The sequence below is a fragment of the Arvicola amphibius genome, chromosome 14 (genome assembly GCF_903992535.2).
Source record: "Arvicola amphibius chromosome 14, mArvAmp1.2, whole genome shotgun sequence".
NCBI lineage: Eukaryota > Metazoa > Chordata > Mammalia > Rodentia > Cricetidae > Arvicola > Arvicola amphibius.
Window position 1 is genome coordinate 15,004,656 of NC_052060.1, and position 22,812 is coordinate 15,027,467.

General features: G+C 48.8%; 1 protein-coding gene across 1 annotated transcript in view; it reads left to right on the plus strand.

Moving 5' to 3' along the window:
• Window positions 1-15,046, plus strand: part of Syt6 (synaptotagmin 6) — a 61,333-nt gene extending 46,287 nt beyond the window's left edge. Inside the window, exons 4-7 of the mRNA XM_038311462.1 lie at window positions 679-799; window positions 5,848-6,019; window positions 7,065-7,215; window positions 12,469-15,046. Coding sequence (XP_038167390.1) covers window positions 679-799; window positions 5,848-6,019; window positions 7,065-7,215; window positions 12,469-12,540 — 516 coding nt within the window. The 3' untranslated portion in view covers window positions 12,541-15,046. The remainder of the gene's footprint in view (window positions 1-678; window positions 800-5,847; window positions 6,020-7,064; window positions 7,216-12,468) is intronic.
• The last annotated feature ends 7,766 nt before the right edge of the window (window positions 15,047-22,812 follow it).

Genomic DNA, 22,812 nt, shown 5'->3' on the forward strand with positions numbered 1-22,812 from the left:
AACAGGGCAGAGAAGAGTTGCAGATGTCCTGGAAGAAGAACAATCTGGGAGCTGGAGCGTGTGTTCTGACCACATGACTGGGTAGATGGGACATCAAAGGCTCAGCAACAGGGCACGGCATATAAACACCAGCGGTCTGCAGCCCTGCATATGCAGAGAGCTAGTGCCCAAAGCAGGATACAAAGATAGGGCCAGGATCTGATCAAAAGCAAGAAGGATGAGCTGCAGTGTAAAGCTCAGTTGGCAGAGGGCTTGCTTAGCAACTCAGAAGCCAGTTACAATGATGTGAGATTGTAAGCCCAGCCAATGCACAAAGGGTAGAAGGAGAAAAATTAGAAGTTTAAGATCATCCTTAGCTGCAGAGAAAGTTTGAGGTCAGCCTCAAACTAGTCTCAAAATTTAAAACAGAGGGAGAGAGAGAGAGAGGGGGGGGAGGGAGGGAGGGAGGGAGAGGAGGGAGGGAGGGAGGGAGGGAGGGAGGGAGAGAGAACACTGAAGAGGTGAGTATTGGAAGGGGCATCATTGTAATCTTCACCCTTTGTTTCCAGCTACCCAAGATGAGAACAGTCCCTTGGGTCTTAAACACATTGACTACTGCAGTTCCAAGCACACTGGGCCCCAGCCATTGCCTAGAAAGTACGCACCCCTCACCTGCTCTCTCATCTGCTTCTTCTGCAGGAAAGTGTGGACCTGGGAGAGATCATGTTCTCCCTCTGCTACCTGCCCACAGCAGGCAGGCTCACCCTCACCGTGATCAAGTGCCGCAACCTCAAGGCCATGGACATCACAGGCTACTCAGGTACCTCTCTTACCCCGGGTTGTCACTTGGCCTCCATGAAGTCCAAACCGTAGGGTTCAGAAGAGTCTTCAGGAAGAAAGGGCGAGAGTTGCCACTATCCTTAGGGGGCAAACTCCCTGCATCCGAATGCTACCTCCTTCCTATGTAAAGATGTGTATTCTGTACTGGCATTCTGCCTCCATGTGGGTAGAGATCTGCCATGACTGACTTGAAGGAGGAAAAGATTGTTAGACTCACAGGTTCAAAGGTCATCTGATCCTCTTGCTTTGAGCCTGGGGTAGCACAGTATATCACAGCACCTGTTGGGGAGAATGTTCCCTCATGTCAGCCAGGAAACAAAGAGAGAGAGGAGTGGGGTCAAGGTCCTATCATCCCTTTCAAGGGTATGTTCCCCAGGATCCCAGCATTTCCGCCATGACTAGTCCCACAGACTGGGGCCCAGGGTTTCACTGTCCGGGAAGGACAGTCAAGATCTAAACTGTAGCAGTTTTTTTCATCTGAAAAGTGGAAATCTTCATCCTGTGTCCCGGTCGGATTCAGAATAGGCTCACTAACCCATGTACTTGTAGGCACTCGGTAGATACCGTTCCCATTAGCATCATTCTCGGGGAGGGGCAGTCTTCCCAGTTAAAATGGGGCTCCAGGGCCTGCAGAAGTTATATGAAGTTGGAATGAAAATGTTAGCAGGTTCAGCCAGGCCTGGGGCGACAGTCTGCGTACTGCGTTCACCAAAGGAGTAGATGCCCTGGAAAGCGAAGTGCCTTTGCATTCAAGTCTGTGTGGTTTTCCTGCAAAGCTCCTGCATTGGCCTAAGCACCACGGCAGCTGCACTGAAGAGTAACCTAGTGCAGCTCCAGTCAGAGGGAGATGCTTGTGTGAAGCGGCTGCAGAAACTCACCAGCTCGACATGGTGCAGGAGGCTTGATCCTTCCTGCCACCCTGCAGGCTGTCATAGGGCTGCGGCTCTAAACCCCTGTGGGCTTGCATATTAGATGTCCTGCATATCAGATATTCACATTACAACTCATGACAGAAGCAAATTACAGTTATGAAGTAGCAACGAAAATAATTTTATGGTTGGGGGTTTCACCACAAACAAGAGATACTGTTTAAAGGATCGCAGCATTAGGAAGGTTGAGAACCACTGTCTTGGGGGAGTTTATCTATGTTTTGAGTTAACAAAGTGATAGCTTGAGGCCTGGAAACCTCCTCCCCCACTGTCAGTTCAAACTGCCCCGAGATGTGTACAAGAGAAGCCTTCCAGAGTGTTTCCCAGAGAACTTGGGGCTGCATCAGGATGCTGGATTTGGGAAAAGGCTTGGTTTGCTTCCCAAGACTTCCACCCAAGAGGCTCTTCAAATGGTTATGATTATCAGTGTAAAACCATACGGGAGGCAGCTCTGAACTCGAATGAAAATATGGTAGAGTTTTCCAAGTGTTTTCTTTGTGTTCACTGTTTGTTTTCCTGGAAACATGATTACAAGTTCCAGGAAAAGATGGTGATGGTGGAACCAAACATAGTGGCACAATGCCTGAATCCCCAGCATCTGGGAGGCTGAAGCAAGAACCCTGCAAGTTTGAGGTCAGTCTAGACCACATAGCAAGTTCAAGGCCAGTCTGAGCTACATAGTGAGACCCTGTCCCAAAACTCAAAAGCCAGGTATGTAGCACAGCGCTAGACAGAATGCTTGCTCAGCATGAACAAAACCCTGGATTCAGTATCCACCATGGTGGGGGTTAGGGAGACAGAGAGAGAGGGGCTGATGGTCCAGCTGAAAACACCTAGGCCCAGGTACACCTTATGGAGATGGAGGAAGTGGTTTGGGGGCTTGGGAACTAAATTTTCTTTGAATCATTTTGAGTTTCTGCTCCCGCCTCCCACAGTCGCTATGGTACCCACTTGAGTCCAAAGCCCTCGCTGAGGCCCCCAAACTCTTCCTCCCCCAAAGCAGCTGAGTCACATCAGGATGCAGCAGAGAACATCACAAACCTCTGCTGACATGGGGAAAAGTTCTCAGGCAACAGCAAGCCAGCTTCCCCCAAATACAGCCAATGTAGATTTCATTTTAATACCAAAATAAGTGCACATGAGGACAGAAATTCACTAAGGACTCTCAAGGCGGCTGAGGGAAATAGGATTTTGCTGCCCTAGTCCCCAACCCTGTCTTCTCTTGTAAACAAATTGATGTGCTAGAGAGTGAAGCCATGGGTAGTAATGAGGGCTGCTGTAGATCAGAGGGTTTGGAGTAAAAGGCTTGTTCTTAGTGTTAAGTTCTAACCTCTCCACACAGCTTCCGCTCTTCCCTACCGGGATCTGGAATCCCATGTTAAACCTCAGCTGGATTCCACAAACACAAGGGCCTTCTTTGCAACAGAGATGCCTGTTTTGTTCATTGAGGTGTGCAAGTCTCTGCAGCAATGCATGAAACACCATAAGCCTTCATTAACTGTGGACTAATGAATGAGCCAGTGAACACTGAATGAATGGATTTACATATAGCACATGACTCCAGCCCAAGGTGATGAAGTGGATACCTGCATGCCCAGGGCACCGCATGGTGCATCGTCTGCTCATGAGCTTGAGGTTGTTGCTTCCTTTAAGCCCAGAGTCAACTGCCTAAGCCTATTTTCTAGAACCATGATGGTAAAAGTAATACAAAATAATTATAAAGACTGGAACGGTACAGAAGTATGGATTCACCCTTGTGTCTCTGCTGCCTTCGGTTTACACTGCTTTCTATCTAGTGGTCCAGAATAACTTTGAAGTCAGGCCTCGGATCAACTCCTAGGCACGTCATTTAATCTCTCTAACCCTCCATTTTCCGCCTATGAAATGTGTTGCAGGGTAGATGGGAAGTAAACCTAATGATAGACATCTCTTATCACAAGAGCACACTCCAAATGCTGAATTCTGATGACTCCCACACAATGGAGCAGGAATACGGTGCTGGGTTTTAGCCCCTGGTGCTCAGGGCATCATAGAGTAGAGCAGACCTCAAAGATCATCTGGGACCATATTCTAGTCAACGCCTCAAACATTTCCTGGAAGCACCCTGGGGAGCAGTCTCTGCTCTCTGATTAGCCTCTGGGAGGGTGGTGCGAGCTCAGTTCCTGCAGAAAGAAATCTGCTCACTGAATGCTATAAACCAGGTATTCCTTGCAGGGATGGACAAATCCGGAGAGGTCACTGGCCCAGTGGCTCATGGGATAAGTGGCTATGCCTGTGTTTTCCTTAAATGGAAATGTGTTCTGAATGGAGTGTCTGGAACCAGGAACGGAAGAGGGACAATGTGGCGCCAAGCTAGAGACGTTTTCTAAAGCCATATGTAGCTCGAGAGACTTGAACATGAAAGTCGGGTCCTGGCCTTGCTTTTTCACTTGTGGTGACCTGACCGATGTCCTAGGGCATAGCCATCGGGAAAGGAGCCTGTGGAAACCAGACAGCTGCGGCCCACAAGCTCTCAACACTTCTTCCTCTTTACCAAATGCTCCCCAGAGTGTGTGTAGGGGTTGGGGGGCTGAAAGTGTATAGTCAGGACAGGAGGTTGATTAGATTCCTCGTGGTCGCCCCAGTTCCTCCATAAACCCAAGTGTCCCCGTGGCTACGGCACAGCTGCCACTGCCATACGGGTTAGTCAGCAGCTCGCTTGGGCGTCCGTGCGAATGCTTTCAAGGCTTGAAGCTTGGCTGGGCTCTTCTCGTGGTGTCTAGTTTTTATTCTAAGTACAGCCTTCATCTGTCCTTTCCCTGACACGATGCCAAACAGTGTGAGGCCTAGTGGGTTCTCAGGGGTCCAGGAGGCACAACTATGTACCTCAGAGCTACGAGGCCAGGAGAGGGGCTACTTTGGCTCATGCCTCCTAATGGGTTTGCATGAGCCCTGGCTTCCGGACAAGAGGATGTCTGAGCTCGTCAAGGTCTCAAAGCTGTTATTACCTGCAAGTTGTCCTCTTTGTTGAGCTGTGCAGCGTAAATACTAATTATGGCGGTGACCAAGACACCTGTGCCATGAGATATAATAGCTGTCCCTTCATTTGGGTGAGTAGAAAATTTCAGGGTAGAAAGATGACCATGAAATATCCATTCAGAAAGCTAAAAGGGAGAGAAGGTTAGGAGGATCATGGGAGTTTAATAAAAAGACATCTCTTTGCAGCATGGAGAGAATCCAAGATCCCACTGAGAAATAAAATGTCAACCAGCTGCCCCGAGTCTCGGGGGGGCTGCCTCCCTCGCTCTCCTGGCCACAGTTCCTCCTAGTTTCACTGCTCAGAAGTGGCCAAGAAATGGCTTCCAGGGAAGCAGAGAGCAGGGCCACTTCCCTGCTTCTTGATTCCAAATAGAAATGGGATTTTTGGGACAGTGGGACCCAGAATCATGTCTCCGAGTAGGGAGGACAAGAACAGCTTTGCGAGTGATATTGCTTCCTTCTAACATGTGGCTGCTCCTCGTGCAGCGGTGAGTCCTATTTTTACCCCCCCCCCAATCTTTTGGTTAAAAAGCTGGCAACCCTCCAGAGGAGATGATTCTGTATAGGTGAAAGAAACGGTGCTTTTTGTTAGCTTCAACTCTCTTTGAGCTCTCCGACCGTGATGCTGCTGAGATTTAGGGCTGGGAACTACATAGCCATTGACAAGTGTCTTGTCTAAATTGGGGCTAGTTTTCCTATTAGTGACACACCATTAGCTACTCTCCCAAGAACACAAAGGTAGCCAGAGACTGTTTATTAAGTGTGGAGCGTCCTCAGAGACAGGTGTGCTACATAAATACAAGGTGACTTAATTATCTGAATCCACCGATCCCATCTGATGAGCAGCAGTAGGTCCAGGGCTTCGGTCCCTCTGTGACAATCATGGTTGGAGAACACCTGTCTCTAATGGTGGCTCGCACCTGTCACCTCAGCACTTGGAAAGGCTGAAGCAGGTGCACAGTTGTGAGTCTGAGGCCAGCCTGGCCTACCAAGGAGAACCCGTGTCAAAAAGCAAACAAACAAAACGACAGCAACCATCTGTTTAACACACGATATTTTTGCACTGCCCTCCTTGGCACAGATCCCTACGTCAAAGTATCCCTGCTGTGTGACGGGCGGAGGCTGAAGAAGAAGAAAACAACCATCAAAAAGAACACCCTCAATCCTGTCTACAACGAGGCCATCATCTTTGACATCCCTCCAGAAAACATGGATCAAGTGAGCCTGCTTATCTCCGTTATGGACTATGATAGGTAGGTGTCTGCCCAGCAAAGTATGGCTACCTTCCTCCAATGCAGCATAGGGGCCCTTGACCTTAGACCTGGGATTCAGGGCCCATTGGAAAGAAAGACATAGGAATTGGAGGAAGAGCATGGACTTCCTCTTTCCCAGTCTGCTCCCATCAGGGATAACTCTATCTACCACCTTCCCTGAATTCATCCCTGACTGCTTTTCTTCTACTTGCTGCCAAGTCCCATCTTCTGCCCTTTAAAATATCCTTTCCTGCAAGATGACTGTGCAGAGCCCATCACTTTCTGCCCTAAGTTGGTCACCAGACTCGGGACACATCTTCCTGGACACTTTTCTCCCGGTTCTGCCCTTCTGAAGATCCATCACTGGCTCCCATTGTCCAGACAACCCTTGATCTGGACCCCAAATTGCCATCCACCAATCCCCCCTCCCTTTTATTCTCCTTTTTTTATTCTTCATTCCTAAGGCTGGCTCAGATACATTTTCAACGGCTCCATCTCCCATGACTCTTCTCCAAGTATCATTTAGTTGACGGATCCAGAAATCACACAATAAAGCCTCAACCCTAGATTTTTAGCTCAAGTTCTCAGGCATGGTAGGTGCTTGACTAACACACTTGAGGGATGATTTATGCTCTTGCTGAGTGAATAAATCACAGCCTAGCCTCAAGTGGCGTGGGGAAATGATGCTCAGGGCAGGTTGGTTTATTTCCAAGTGCCGGGATCCTCAGAGAGGTTGTAACATGTTTCCCAAGTCAAATAAGGGAAGAGACAGACCCCTAATACCCAACCGGACCTTCTGCCACTGTTTCCTGAGATTCCACATAAAGTTTTGGCCTTTTTTTCACTTCTTTAAGTCCCTTACCATAAGAGGTTAGGCAAAGCCTCAGGGCCACACAGCTGAAGACCCTGATGCATTGATCTTCAGAGCTCGTGGTTCTGAGTTAGATGTGCTAGACAGAGCCTGCCCCAACCCCAAAGGCCCAGACCTCAGTTCTAGTGGCATTTTGAATGACCAACACTACCAATACCTTTGTTTCCCCTTCAGAGTTGGTCACAATGAGATCATAGGAGTCTGTAGAGTGGGGATCAATGCTGAAGGCCTCGGCAGGGACCACTGGAACGAGATGCTGGCATATCCGCGGAAACCCATTGCACACTGGCATTCCTTGGTGGAGGTAAAGAAATCCTTCAAAGAGGTGGGTGAGGTTGCCTGGCCACTGGCATGTTTTCCTGCATGATGGCGTGGGCTGGAGAATGGCAGTTGGCTGCTGAGAGTCCCCCGCCTTTAATGGAAAGCGGGCATGGGGCCATCCAATGTATAACACAGATGAGAAAGGAGATATAGTCTGCCTGGCAAAACGGCCCTGACTGTGAGCATTTCAAAAGCAGCAACGATGGGGCTAGGGATATAGCTCAGACTCCTGGCCTCGCATGCGTGAAGCCCCGAGTTCAGTTTCCAGCACTGTCTAAAGCCAGGCGTGGTTGCACACGCCTGTAGCCCCAGTGTTTGGCAGGGGATTCATAACTTAACGTCATCCTCATCCTCAGCTTCATAGCAGGTTTGAGGCCAATGTGGGCTCCACAGGGCCTTGCCTCAAAAAATAGCAAAGTTCAAAAGCAGCACCAAGTCCTTAATGGAAAGTAAGAACTCTGAAGAAGTCTTCCCGGAAGTCCATTGTGCCAGGCCTGAAAAGCTTTCTCAAGGCTCCTGCAGGGCCAATTTTGTCCTGTAGGAGTAAGCCCCAAGGGGGTGAGGTCAGAATTGGCAAGGAACATCAGAACAGTAAGTTCCCTGAGGCTCCAGGCAGCTACCACTGGCGGTTTATCTTATCACTTAGGTGAGAGAGCCAAAGAATATGGTCCTCTCCTCTGCACTGCTTCTTACTGCAGCTTGGAGCGAGGGTGGTGTCCGTCAGGCCTTCTCACTGAAGTTGGAGGCCTGAATCCTAGCAGAGCTGGGCCTCCGGTCTTGGCTTCCACCCAGCCCCTTACTCCTCCCTTAGTGGCAGCTTTGAGAAGAACTTATTGTCTGTCCAGATGCAGGACACATCTACATGGATACTTCTCCTGGCCCTGCCCTTCTGAAGACCCACTATTGGCTCCCATTATCCAGACCTCTCCCAGTCTGGACCCTAAGTTACCATCCTCCTAACCGCCCCCCTTTCTTCTCTTGGTGGTCCCCAGGTACTGGTCAGCCAAGCTGTCTGCTTCATTTCCAGTATCCTACCCAGCCCATCCTGGAAAGCCTGGTGCTAATTCTTCCACCTTAGTGGGCACTCGCTATGTCTAGAGAACTGTACAAAACAGAAAACCCTTAATTCCAAACTAAAAAGTTCTCTCCTCTTCCACATAGCCTTTATGAGTAACCTCTTTCCTACTCTGACCAAAAAAGGCAAGACACGCCTGAGGACCTGCAGACCCCTTCCCTTCTCAGGGTAGGAACAGCAATCCCAACCATGGTTCAAGGTGTCAGTCCCCAGAAAGAACAAAAGCTAAGGGGATTAGACACGTTGAAATCTGTGAAGGAGGTGGCTTCCAGGGAGCCACACTAGTCAGCTTACAACCCCAGACCCTGAGACAGTATCAAGGAGCCAGGAATAGGCCAAGGATCCTGCCAACTCAGGTCTTTCCGTCCAGCACTTGTGGCTGCAGTGGCTTTACCACACCTGTAGCCCTTCAATGAGCAAGGCCAGTCCTCTCAGGGCTCCTCCTTCCTCTGTGGAGTCTAGTCCTGTCAGCCAGAAGGCTCTCTTCATGGTGTGAGTGAGGTTTCTACTCCCAGTCACAGGTAGGAATGACTAGACAGAGCACTAGCCAACCTGAAGCCATTCTAACACCTCACCAAAGTCTGTGTGGATTCAACCCAGGAGCAGGATATGAAGCATTAACCCCCGCCCCTGCCGTTGTAATATTGTGGAGACATTTAAGAATAGTCGTCTGGGGGCCTGGCATGGAATGTGAGCTAAGAGACCTTTGTTGGGCTGTGACCCTTCACATAAGTAATTCACTGCCCTCCTTTGGTTTTCGGGTTGATAAATGAGAAGAAAAGAGGCCCCCCTCCCCCATCTCATCTTTTCTGATAAATGCTAACCCTCAAGGGCAGATGGGCCCAGGAACCCGCATGTTGGACCATAGCTGCATCTCTCATCTTAAATCTGCAATGGAGGGCCACCGCTGCCAGGTCCTCCGCCTGCCTTTGACAAAGAAAGAAGCCATCAGAACAGTGGCCAGAGCTAAGTGCAGAGTACCCCAGAAGTGCCAGGCCCTGCTCCTGGAATCATGACGAATACTGTCTAATTAAGCCAAATAATTGATTCCAAGGGCCTTTTCTTTGAGAAACTCCAACTGTCTAGTCCAGATGACAAAGGCAAGAAAGATAAAGTAGATTGAAGCCCTTGAAAATGAATATTTGATGAGACCGTAAAGGGAAAGTAACTGTATATGGAAAACGAAAAAGAGATTAAATTGATTCATATCCTTTGGGTTTACTTTTTTTTCTTGACCTGGCAGCGTGGAGAGCGCCCCTCCCCCACCCACTCTCCTCTCATTTTCTGCTCAGAGGATTGCTTCTCTCCACGAGGAGAAGCTGAAAAGGACATTTGTCTTGGCAACTTAGGGTTTCGGCAGTGTGCATTCAGTGTGGTTTTCACTGCCCCTCTCAGTGAAAGTGCCTTTTTGAAAAAAACCACGTCTACATGCTTGCCTGGCTAATACGACCCAGTCACTCTGCCCCTGAGGTTCTTCTCACCCGTGTTCTCCCAGTCCTCCCGTGGCCTCCCAGTCCTCCCATGGCCTCCCGTCTTGCCTTCTTTGGGGCCCCGTTTACCCAGAGACTCAGATCTTGTATTTGCACAACCCGTAAAGAGATCTTCCCAGCGTTTGAGATGATAAAGGGCCTACCCTCACGCCTCTCTCAGCGGAGTTCCCAACGCTGTGATCATTTCTTTTTCATTAATGAGAGCAGAGAGCACCATGCGGGCTCGACTGTTTGGGGTTTAAAATTAAGGTTGAGGGAAACAAATTAACTGGAAAGGCATTTCTTCCCTGCTTGGATCTCTCATGAATAAAAAGCCATTAAGTCACCCAGTGCCCTTCCCTCCTAGGGCTATGTGTCATTGTTACCCCCCCCCACACACACACACACAGAGCTGGTTTGACCAGCGACCTTATCCGAGGTGCTTCACTAACCAAGGGCCATGTTCAGAGGGTCTGACAGATTTTGAGATCTCAGTTGGAACAATACCCATTTCAGTACAGCAGAGAACCAGAGTAGGACACAGCTGCCCCAGAACAATAAGCTTCCTGTGTGCTATCTCAGAGCCACCTTGATAAGTCTGCTGGAATCACTCACCTCTGCATTGCCCGTGAAGCCCATCTCTTCCCTTTGTTTATCTTCATAGGGAGCATCAGGGGCTAGGAGGGGAGCCAGCGTTCCCTCATTTGTTCCGAATAAACAGCCATGCTCTGTGTGACTACCCTCTGGGCTGTCGTAGAAAGGAAAAAGGCCCTTCCCTCGTCATTTCATGTTTTCTGCCGACCTGGTCTGTGGCTCGGGCTGTTTAAGTGCTTGCCCAGGGGAGAAGCCTTAATAGCTGTGTACACTAGAGGTGGGAAGGGAGACGTTTGAAGCTTTGCTGAGAGGAAGTACAAGGAGCCATCTCATGTCACCTTCTGGTTAAGAAACACTGGAGTCAGAAGTCAGAGGGGGCTCAAGAACCAGGCATTTATGTATTTACAATATTTCACCAGGGAGCCCCTCGGTTGTGATTTCACTCACGTGGATGCTGCAAGCGGAGAGACAGCCACTGGAGTTAGGAGTAAGTACCTGGTGTGGACCTGAAGAGGTTAGGCTTCTGGTTACACCGTGTGTCTCTTTCCTCCCCTAGTGGGTGGCCACACGCCAGCACAGTGGCAGGATGGACAAGAAAGGACGATGTGCCAGGAGTAAGGAGACCCGACTGGGTCCTGGCTCTGCCCCTAGCTGTCTGGATCTTGACTTCTCTGTGTCTCTGCTTGCTTGCTTGTCAGAAGACGAGGGTCACACTTGGTGATACCCCAAGTTCACCCGTGGTTCTGACATACAGAGGTAGCTCAGGTTGGGGCATGCCGTGGTTGTCAACACACCTACAGCCCTTTGGCTGGTTGTAGAAGCCTTCAGTGTGACTGCCCAGCGAGAACTAAGGAGGCAGTCACCCAGAGAAGAACCGTGGGCTCTCCTTGGTCCTGTAGGCATCCCATTTACTATGGAGGTGGTACTGCAAGTCAAATAGTCTACTTCTCAGGTAGCTCAGCTTTGCCTGGAAATTGTTGAGAAAGGGGAACTTTGTCCTGGATTCCCCCGCAGCATCCGGACGCATGCTCCCTCAGCTCCATCTCTCCGGGAAAGAGATCCCTATAGCTTAGAAAGGGGCTTCATTTGTGGTTCAGAACACCATGTAGATCACTTAGCACCCTCCCTCCCTCCCTTCCTCTCTCCCTCCCTCCCTCCCCCTCCCTCCTTCCCTTCTTCCCTCCCTCCCTCCCTCCCTCCCTCCCTCCCTCCCTCCCTCCCTTCTTCCCTCGCCCCACTCCTCTGGGGCCTGCTCTGCAGGCACTGAGAAAATACTGGTTCTCCCAGTTGTAGAAGAGAGAGAGTGGTGAACACTAACTCACTTTGGAGTTAAAGCCCTGACGGATAGGTCAGGACTACTCACAGGGTCAGATCTCTGCCCAGAAAACATTGCATGGCTATGCCTGGCTTTTTCATCCGAAGAAGGGTCGAATGGCTCCAGGCACGGGGCTACCCATCCTTGGCCAGCTCTTTCAGTCCATTCCGCCTCATTAAGTCATCCTGCTTCGATGGGGCTCTGAGGGGCGCTGAGAGACAGGTAGAGGGAATGGGCGGGGCTCTGTCTCCTCACCTCCTGCCCCTCCACAAGCTGGCGCAAATGCTCATAGGATGCCTTAAGACTGAAGAAGAGAGCCCCCACCAAAGCATCAGCAGGGTTGCTTTTTCCTGTGTTAACAGCTCCCAGGCAAATTGCTAATAATTCATGATCGCAGGTTCTTGGCAGTAAGAGCACACACTGCCTCTCTTTGCCGCTAACATGATCTGATTTTCAGTGTGTGAAAAATGGCTGAAGCACTCAGAAATGGTTCAGTCATAGCACCTCATTAAAACACGCATGTGTATGCGCGCGCGCATGCGCGCGCGCACACACACACACACACACACACACACACACTCCATATTGTAAAGAAAGCTGAAATTAGGTCTGCGGAAGATCTTTTCTAAGAATCAAACATTCCAAACAGGAAGCCTGAGCTTGTATCTTTGTGTTTGCATGGCTGACAGCAATGGTCTAGAAAGCTTCCTGAGGCCTGGAGAGGTGGACACAATGCATTGAGCCAGTGACTCTGAGATGTCAGTGGCCCCGGCCATCAATAACCAGGCTTTCTTCTCCCCACAGTGGCAGGGCCGAGCTGCCAGCTTCGACAGTGAGAGCTCATGCCCATCTCCGAAACCACCTCCGACACCATGAGCCGCGCAGCCGAGCCACGCCAACGGGGACTCAGCAATGTTCTTTTCGCACTTGTTTCAGTCTAGATGCAGTGTCTGTGCAGTCCCGGTGATGGCAGCGGCAGCCGCCACTGCCTGCCAGCCCACGGTCTTCACTGCTCCCGGGCAGGGCAAGGCCGAGACCCTTGTTGTCTGTGATCAGACCTGTCTTAGTCTTTTCTGTCTCCCAAGGTGATGTTTTTGTGGTTGTTCGCTTTGTTTGGGTCTGCTGTCAAGAAAGGAAGAAAGACGCAGTGATGAGAGATACAGAACCGAGAGTGGAGAGCCCAGACGTTAGCTCTGGGGAATACAATGTAAAATAAGCAGTCTTTTGGGGAAAGGCAGACTGACTCTGAAATTTTGTGCCTCCACCAAGTGCTCACCCCTGGAGAGCACAGCAGTAGGATGGAGCTGTGGCCGTGTTGTCAGCGACCTGCAAGAATGGACCTATCAATCCAGGAGCCGGCCTCTCTTCACTGCTGTGACACAAGCCAAGGCGTGGTCCTCTCGGCCCATGTTGAAATCATGAGACCTTGGCCATGTTTGTGACTCTGTAGGGGATCCCTGCGCCCCTTTGTTGGCTTTCCCCAACTGGGAACGTTTTTGATCCCTCGTGGAAACTTCAATCCCGCTAAAACTAAACACGCCATATGTTTTCCCACACGCTGCAGTTAATAATCACATTTGTTTGAAAACAAGATCTTAGTTCTCAAAAATAACCTTCATTGTAAAGAAAGGAGGCGCATATGTTCCGGAGTGGATTTCTGTGTTATACATAGCTTTATAATTCCACAAAGTACCAAGCAGCTGTTTAAGATGTCTAAACAGAGCAAAGAAAAATCTAGACAACACGTTCTTTTCTGAATGGGGCATTTTGAAATCCAATCCACAGTTTTGAGTCTGCCTGTCTATGAAGAGCCTCCTCTTAGCTGAAACCTAGTCTGCCGGAGACTAGGTCAGCCCCACAGACTCTGGGTCAGTAACTTACCTTAAACTTTAGTTCTAGAAACTATTAAGTATTCTGTGGTGTTTGTTTCCGTCTCAGTGAGAGGATCTTTGCTTGTTTGTTTTTTCTATTAGCTCTCTACCATAGGACAAGTTCAGTTTAGAAAACAAAAATAAAATGAATGACTGTATTTATAATAGCACATTCCTATCGTGGCCTTCCCACCGTGCCCTGTTAGTGGGGTGATCCGCCCACTCTAAAGTAAGCACACGAGGTTAGTTCCCACCCCGACTTGGGGCTCCACAGGACCGATTGTCGGCACTGTAGGCCTTGCAGGAAGCAAGCAAACTTGGAGAAAGCCCTTCTTTCAACAACAGAAGAACAGAGACGCTATCCTCATACCTCGTATCTTACTCTGCATAGACCCCATGCTATAGGAGTAGTGGTTTAATAAAGTAGCCCCCAGTTTAAGCCAAACCACCAAGTTTCTCTGCTGCTGTAACTTTATGTAATGCCTGCCAGCCAGAAGAAGGTTGGAATGAGCCAACAGGATGGTGTGGCAAAGAAGCCGTCTACTTTCTAGTAAACGTAGAGGAATCTGGACTCCGCTGAGAATGAACCTTGGGCTAGAGGCTGGTGTGTAAAGTTTGTCTCCCCGGATATCTTACAGCTGATAAGTCTTTCTAGTCAGGCAGTCTCCTATTTGGAAGTACTCTTGAGAGGGAGAAAACCCACAAAGTCATGACAAGAGTCCCAGCAAGCAGCCAGCTTCGTTGTGTTTCTTGACGCTAAATGGACCACACTAAGGCAACTATTGCAGCCATACATCGGTGCAACTAGGAAGGGGACAGGGTTTTCTGGGTGATAAAGAGCAGAGAGGTTAGTGTGAGCATTCCATCCTCCCAAAAGTGGGTTCCAAATGCATGCCCAGCTGCCACCCCTAAACCCTCAAGCTGGTAGGATGCTCCATCCTAAACTCTTAGAGAGGAGGGTGTGGTCTGTGCGGATTATGGAATAACACTGGCTGTCCAAGAGACCCTTCTATGTCACAGCTACTCTTTCCACTAAGTGAACACCCCAACACTTTCAGGAAGCCGTGCCCTGGTTATGGCCAGCTCTCTTACCACCCCAGTAGGCTGCTTTAGTTCCACCAGCCATGGTATACAGTAGGCATGGAAGCCCACTCCAGGAAGGCTTTGGGTTCCTGGGTCCCCGCCCCCCAAGGCCCCACCAAGGGTGGCCAAGTCAGTCCTCCTCTTCCTAAAGCATGATTGATACAAACCGGCTTCTCCTTTCAACAGCCTAGGATTCCTCCCTCGCCCATGAGAATTCCTAGAAAGCTGATACAGAAGAAACTGAAATTCAATGTTGACTGGCTTGCTGGCTTCCCCTAGCACAAGAAACCCTTTGGGGGTGGTGATGAGCTTTGTGGAAGTTGTGATAACTGGGGCCATTTGCACACAGAGGTTTGCAAAGGACGCCAGATTCTCCTCCTTTAGTTCGCAGTGTTTCTTGGCTGAGAGATGCTCCCCTCCCCCTTTGCACTTACCCAGGATGTTAATTAATTGTATCATCATTTAAAAAAATTATGTTGTTAATTACTGCTTTGTGTCTTCCCACCCCTGTCACAGCCTGGAGTTTTTATTCAATTAAATCTCTGTCTCTTGCCCATTTCTCTTGTCTTTTTTATGTTGCCGGGATTCAGCAGGCAGCACCCACACAGGGCACAGGATAACTCCTGTTTGTCTCTTCATTCGCGTATGCAGATAGCCACTTCTCCAGTCAGAGACGGGCAGAATGGCCATTGGGTTTTCACTCTGCCCGAAGGACATCTGGGTACCAAAACAGGCTGGGTCCCACCTGCCTTCTGCCAGGCTGAAGCTCAGAGCATCTGGGACATATGACCTGGCCATCCCGCAGCCACTCAGCATCACAGGCAGCCCCTATAGAGACTGAAACCTCTGTGAGGAAATGGGTCACCCTCCTAGCTGGAAAGCACGCTGCTTTTGTATTTTGTGTTTCCAGGAGAGAAATGCTGCTAACTCTCATAAAAGCACAACTTAGCAAAGCCTCAGGAAAAAAAAAAAAACTATTAAAAAATAGTATTGTAGAGTTGAGATTTAAAAAAAAAAAAAAAAAACTCCAGCTTAAGAGAATAGCTCCTCTGCTCACCCCAAGCTTCTAATTAATTTAGAAGGTGGCCTGTGGAGAGGTGAGTAGAAGGTGCATCCATTCCTGCACAACTGCATCTGTATGGCCGCTGCTCTCCAGGGAACCGAACTGCTGAGAGAAGGGCTCTGATGCCCAAGCAGGCACCGTGCCTTCTGTCACCTTCCTAGCAGGTCAAGCAAGCAGAAGTCACTGAGGCACCGCTTCTAACTAGAGCTTAAAAAACTAACAGGGTTAGCCGGAGGCGAGGGGGGGGGAGGTGCACGCCTTTAATCCCATCACTTGGGAGGCAGAGACAGGCGGATCTCTGTGAATTCGAGGCCAACCTGGTCTACAAGAGTTAGTTCTATTACAGGCACCAAAGCTATACAGAGAAACCCTGTCTCAAAACAAAACAAAACCAAAAAAAAAGCCTAACAGGGTCCATATTCGTCAGTACAGGTTAGGTTGCGCTGCACTAACAACCTTCAGCTCACGCAGTAAAGAGTAAAGGCATATCTGTCACTCTTTCTACATGCCCATCACGTCGACAAGGGGAGCCCTGCTCGATATATTTATCCAGACGCACAGACGACAGAGCAGCCAACCTCTCAAACATCGCTAGTTACCATGCCCAAGGGAAAAGAACGCTGGTATCATATTGGCCTATGTGTTCTGGTGAAGTGACTCACATCACATTCCTTCACAACCCACTGCTAGAATTACCCATATGACCTCGCAGAACACGCGAGGTTCAAGAGTTCAGGGGAAGAAGACAAGAAAATGTTTACTTGAATAGCCCTAGGGAAGACCACAGCGAACGTAACCAGCCTGTGGAGCGTGGCAGCTACCGAATGGTTGATTCAGAAAAGGAAGAAGGCCGAGTACAAACAGTAGATGGGGAACGCAGGACGCCTGTGTAGTTTGTGGTCCCAGAGGGGGCAAGCACAGTGCTGACAGCTCAGCTGAGCTGGTAGCAAGGCAGGGGGAAGCCATTCCTCGTGTGTCTTCTACACCTGAGCTCCAAGTGGTCCGGATTTGTTTGCTACAGCCAGGAACAGCAGAACAATGGCAGAGTCCAGTATGGGCCGAACAACTGGAGATGCTGGAGCAGAGTCTAGCAGACAGCTGCAGTTCCAGATGCCGCCTGGCAGAGAGGTCAGGCCTGAGATGGTAATTACCGAAAGCTTGCATGCCCAGAATGAGATGTGAGGACAGGAAGCTGACTCTGCCGAGTGGGTACCAGTGGGCAGGGAGGGTCTCCAAGACAGGTTCTTCAGGATCAAGGGAGAAGACAGCAACATGAACAGTGTTGGAAGGTGGCCACAAGGGAGCCATCAATGACAACGCTGATGAACAAAGATCAGTCAAGGGCTCCAGAAGATGGATCTTCAGAACAGGCTCGTCCGAGTTGCTTACACATAACCCTGTTCACGAAAGCCCATTTCCATCGTGTTTGCAACTCTTTCTCTTCCCCTTCTCCCCTCTGCTCTGCCCCTGCCTTTTAAAAACTGTGGTAAAATACACATCACACAAAACCAGGCTGTTTTGATTGTTTTGTTTTTTTTTTTTTGGTACGGAGCTCGGTGGTCTGCAGCTGTCGTCACTACCATCTATCCAAAGAGCTGGTTTCATCTTGCAAACCCAAAACTTAGTGCCCTCACTCACCACCCCCCAGCACCTAGCTACCGCAGCCCCGCTTTGTGTCTTTATAAACTTGACAAGTCTAGGTCCCTCACAGGAGTGGAATCTTAGAGTCTGCCATTGTATGGCTGGCTTGTTTCACTTAGCAAATCTTCAAGATTCGTTATGTTGCAGTATATGTTAGAATGTTCTTCATTTTTAAGGCGAATACTTCATTATGTATAGACATGACATTTTGCTAATGTGTTCATCCGCCAGTGGGAACTTGGTTACTTCTGCCTCTAGGCTATTGTGAATAATGCTTCTCTCAAAACTGGAGTACAAAAGTCCTTCAATTCCTACTTCCAACTCTTACTTATACATACCTAAAAGTAGAATTAATTGCAGGATTATAAAATCCATTTCTTTGTTTTTTTTTTTAACCCTCATCCTTATTTCCATAGCAACAGTACTATTTACCATCTTCATCCAGGGTACATAAGATATCTGATTTCTCCGCATCTAGGCCACGGTGGTTTTGTTGTTGTTATTGTTTACACTGGCCATGCTGTTAGGTGTAAAGTGGTATCTAATTATGGGAATTAATTAAGTAAGTAAGACAGGGTTTTATGTAACCCAACTATGTCTTCAAAGATGGCCTCACACTCTTCTGACTCCACTGTGGATGCTAAATTTCCAGGCATTCACCACAGTTCCTTGTTTCCTATGCTGCTGGCAATCAAACTGAGGGCTTTGTGTGTGCTAGGCTAATACTTTACTGACTGAGCCCAGCCCCAGCCCCAGCCTTATTACGGTTTTGATTTGCATTTCCCAGTAATTAGTGTGCTGAACATCAATGTGCTAATTGGCCATTTAGCATCTTTGGAAAAATATCTATTCAAATTCTTTGCCCATTTTGAATTGGCTTGTTTGCTATTGAGCTGTGTGGGTTCTCTACATATTCTGGACACTAATCTTCTCTCAGGTAAGTGATTTACGAAACGATCTCCCATTGGTGTTGCTTTGTGTGGGTGGTGCTTGCACCTGCAGGCACCTGGAGGCCAGAAGAGGGCACCAGATCCCTCAGAGCTGAGTCACAGGCATTTCAGGTGGGACGCCTGACTCATTTTGTTGGTACTGGGATCCGAACTCCCATTCATCGTGATGACTTTGCAGCAGGTGCTGCTACCCGCTTAATCATCTCTGAAGGCCCTGCTCTTTAATGCTATTGACCATGTCCTTTAATACCCAAAAGTTAACTTCGATGAAGTTTTGATGACTGTATCTTCTGTTGCTTCTGCTTTTGATGTCTAAGAAATCATTGCCAAACCTAATGTTTTCCTTTAAGCATTTTTAACGTGTAGTTGTGACCCATTTTGAGTTATGCTTTGTGTGTGTTGTGAGGTAGGCATCCACTCCGTGTGAATACCCACTTCTCCTGGCAACATTTGTTGAAAAGATGGACCCTTGTACACTGAGTTGTTTAGACTGAAAATCATCTGACCACACATGCAGCAGTTTCTTTCAAAGCCCTCTAATATAGTTCATTGTTCCACAGATTCATCCTTATGTCAATACCATGCTATTCTTATTAGCATAGCTTTGTATTAACTTTTGAAATCCGAAAGCATCATTCCTCCAACTTCATTCTTTTTCCAACCTGTAAATACCATAGCTGCACGGTAGAGCACTTGTCTAGCATACGTGAGGCTCTGGATTTGATCCTCGGTACCACAAATACATAAGTACTATTTGGATGAGGCTTTCCATTTCTTTAAGAAAGCATCACTTATATTCTGACAGGGATTGTCATGTATCTGTGGATTGCTTTGAGCAATGCTGATAGGGATCTACTCTTGAGGACACTATAATGACTCCCTCAGGATACCATACGCCCACATTCTGTTCACAAAGTCACCTCAGCTCATTGGGGGATCCTGCAGGCTGTGACCCTTAGTTCAGGACCAAGCTCAGGTCTAGAGGTCAAGTTCAGCCTCCAGACCTTGAACACTCACTCACCTTCCACTCATTTCCTTTGGAAATCATCTCCCATGATTGCCAACAAAATTCAACTCTCCCGCCCAGTTTCTCTTTCCTGCCTTACCCCAGACCCCAGTGCTCAACCGCTTCAGCTGCCTTAATTCCTATCACTGGAGGCCAACCTCTTCCGCACGCATGCAGGTATTGGATCATTCAGTTACTCAGTAAACCTGCTGATCACTTCCTGAGCGGCAGGCATCACGTGAAGGCTGAGGATATGCCAGGCAATAACAGTAACAGCTAGCATGCACTAAGAACTGACTTTATGCCAGACTACATTTAAAGGGCTCCACAGGCATTGACTCATCCAAGTCTCTCTTCAATCCTATAAAATTAAAGAACCTCTCCGAGGTCACATAACTGAATCTAAATGATTAAAGCTCAGAGTCACATGCTCAACCATGATGTTAAGCTGCCTTCTAATGAAGCACAGCTCTCAAGGACCCCGCAGCCCCAAGGAGGAGACAGCCACATCCACAGAGGTTCATTTCCCTGTAACATGGCAAGGGCGATGCCAAGGATACAGCAGAGATGTGTGGCCTCCCAGAGAAGGGTTGGCTAATCCAGACACCTAGACATCTGTTCTTCATTGGGCATCTCTAAAACTAACTGAAACCTCAGTCTCATCTCTTCCATGGCAGGGCCTGGCAATGGCCTCTTGGTCCCCAACATCAGTTATTTCCTTCAGGAGCTACTAAAATGTCATGGGATCTGCTCAACACCCTCGTCGATTACCCCATATACATGCTCTGTGATGGTTGATGCTAGGAAGGCAAAGCCCTGGTGTACCCTGGCAGCTGTACTGGAAAGTAGCATGAAGCTCAACAAAGGCAAGCATGCTCACTCCAGTACCATGTGTAGCTCCAAACAAGACCTGTGCCATTAGACTCAAAAAAATAGACAGCTTGGATGTAAGCCATCACAGGTCAGGAAAGACAGGGTTTGGGGACTCCAGGGGAGTCCTTCAAGCTGAGGCACTTCCACAGGTCCACTCAGTCCCCAGCCATCACACGTCTCCTTCCCTGCAGTACCAGAATGGGACTCTCTTGCTGTAGGGCTCTCAGCTGAAGACAACCAGCTCAGAACACGAGTACTGCGGAGAGGCACGGAGAGGGTGCCTGACGCTGTGTCCTGAAGTAGCTCTCTCTTACTTCTGTGGATGGGGAGGTTTGGTGACATATCAGGGACTATCCAGACACACAAAAAGCATCCACGTAGGCAGGTGCCTCAGGCTTTCTTTCTGGAGACATGTAACATTTCTCCTCTCTGTGGCTTCTTCCTGAAAACTGCCAGAGCTAGGTATGTGGGGACCCATCAGTCCGGGACAGTGTGGAGGAAGCTTGTGGCTAGAAATTCTAAGAATTTCTGGAAATTTGACTCCCTGAGATGGCAGGAGACTTGCTAATCACCAGAACAAAAGGGGCAGAATCATTTTGTGCCCTGGCCTTATATCTCTCTGGAGGAATTACTGATGGTGACACCCAGGAGTTAAAATAGATTGTGAAATCAAAGAGCCACACAAGCCTCAGATACTGTCTTCCTTAAATTTCCAATAGTGTTTGCTTTCCCATAATTCAGACATGCCCAGCTCCCTGTGCAGAGACGTCCTCATGCTTGCAGATGCCCTTGTGCCCTTTGCTCGCCCGCCCTCCTACCAAGGAAGCAAGGGTACAATTGAATTCTCCAGCTTATTGAATCCCGATGGCCACCTGTCATGCGATGTTGTTTCCTGCCAGATCTCCCTGGTGGGAATGGATCTATCCCTTTGATTCCAATGTGTTGTAAACTCAGGATCCAAGAAGACCTGGGTTAATTCCTGACTTCTTGGATTTCTTTGATCTTGTTGTGGTTTGAATGATCCCTCCAAAATGTGGTGTGTGTGTGTGTGTGTGTGTGTGTGTGTGTGTGTGTGTGTGTTGCTGTTGTTGTTGGGTATTAGAGTCCCAGCTTTATGCACGCTATGCAAGCCTTAAACCACTGAGCTGTATTCCCAGACTCTCCTGTTGGATAACTGCCTTCTTAATGCTTTTAAAAGCCGAGACCTGCAGGCAATTATTAGATCCATAGGAGTTGTGCCCTCATGAGCAGATCAGGCTGTTGCCATAGGTATGGGTTGGTTTTCTTGGAAATGGATTCCTAATAAAAATGAGCCTGCTAGATTTTCTGCTCCACCGTAAGTGTCCCATGCCCTTCCATCACAATATGACCCAGCCCACGGCCCTTAAGCAAATGCCACCACCGTATTCTTAGGCTCCCTGGCTTCCAGAACCATGAACCAAATACGTTTCTTCCCTTTGTGAGTTCTCTAGTCTGTGACATTCAGTTATAGCATCAGCAAATGTACTAAGAAGACACGAGTCTTCCCTAGTGGGTCCCGTAGACTCTCAGAGCCTCTTTTCTGTTCACTCTACAGTGGGTTTCCAACAGCAGCTATGCATGGCTCAGCAGAGCTTCAGGGGCAGGGTGCACTGAGGTCACACTGCCCCTGGGCGCCTGCTTGGCCTCCCAGGAATTGGAAGGCTTCCTTCCACTCACCTTTCATAACTGGGTAACTTGAACACAGAGGGAAGAAGGCACAGGGGCTGCTCTGAAGCAGAGAAAGGGCGGGAGGGGCAGGACGAGGGATGCTTGCGAGGAGTAAATCAAGTGGCTGCGTAATTAATTTAGAATAACTTAAGCGCCGAGCATTAAAGGGAAACAAAAAGTGGTGACATTTAATGAATTGTCAGTCGATATCTCACTCATTCCGGCTGTCTTTTAAAATGTCAGCTATCTCACAAGTCCTTTTCCCTGCAGCTGACAGGTGTGTGTGTGTGTGTGTGTGTGTGTGTGCGCGTGTGCGTGTGCGTGTGCGTGTGTGTGTGTGTGTGTGTGTGTGTGTGTGTGCAACAACCGCCAGGCCTAGATTCTGCACAGTGGGTTAGCTAAGGCACAATTTCAGAGGCAGGGGGACACTCACTCTCTGTCTCTCTCTGTGTCTGTCTCTCACTGTCTCTCTGTCTCTCTCTGTCTCTCTCTGTCTCTCTCTCTCTCTCTCTGTCTCTCTTTCACACACACACACACATACACACACAACTGAATCGTTCTCCGAGACTTCACCCACTTTCCTGCCATCGACTATAGAAATGCACAAGGTGTTTTTATACGCTCATCAGGAAAGACGAGGTGGGGCTAGAGAGTTAACTTTGTGACTGAGAACACTTACAAGCGTGAGGACCTGCGTTCAGACTCCGAAACCAATATAATAAGCCAAGGGTGCTCTCACCTGAGCCTGAAACCCCAGTGTTAATGGGAGGTGGAGATAGGAGGATTGCTGGGGCTTAACTGAAAAACTCAGGTTTAGGTTTAGGGAGCGATTCTTTTCTCGGAGTAATAGAGATCAGAAGGAGACACCCAAGCCCATCTCTGGCCTCTGTATGCATAAGCACAGCGCATATGGTGCCAGCAAGCACGTACGGATCTGTCTCTCAGTCTCTGTCTGTCTCCACCTTTCTCTCA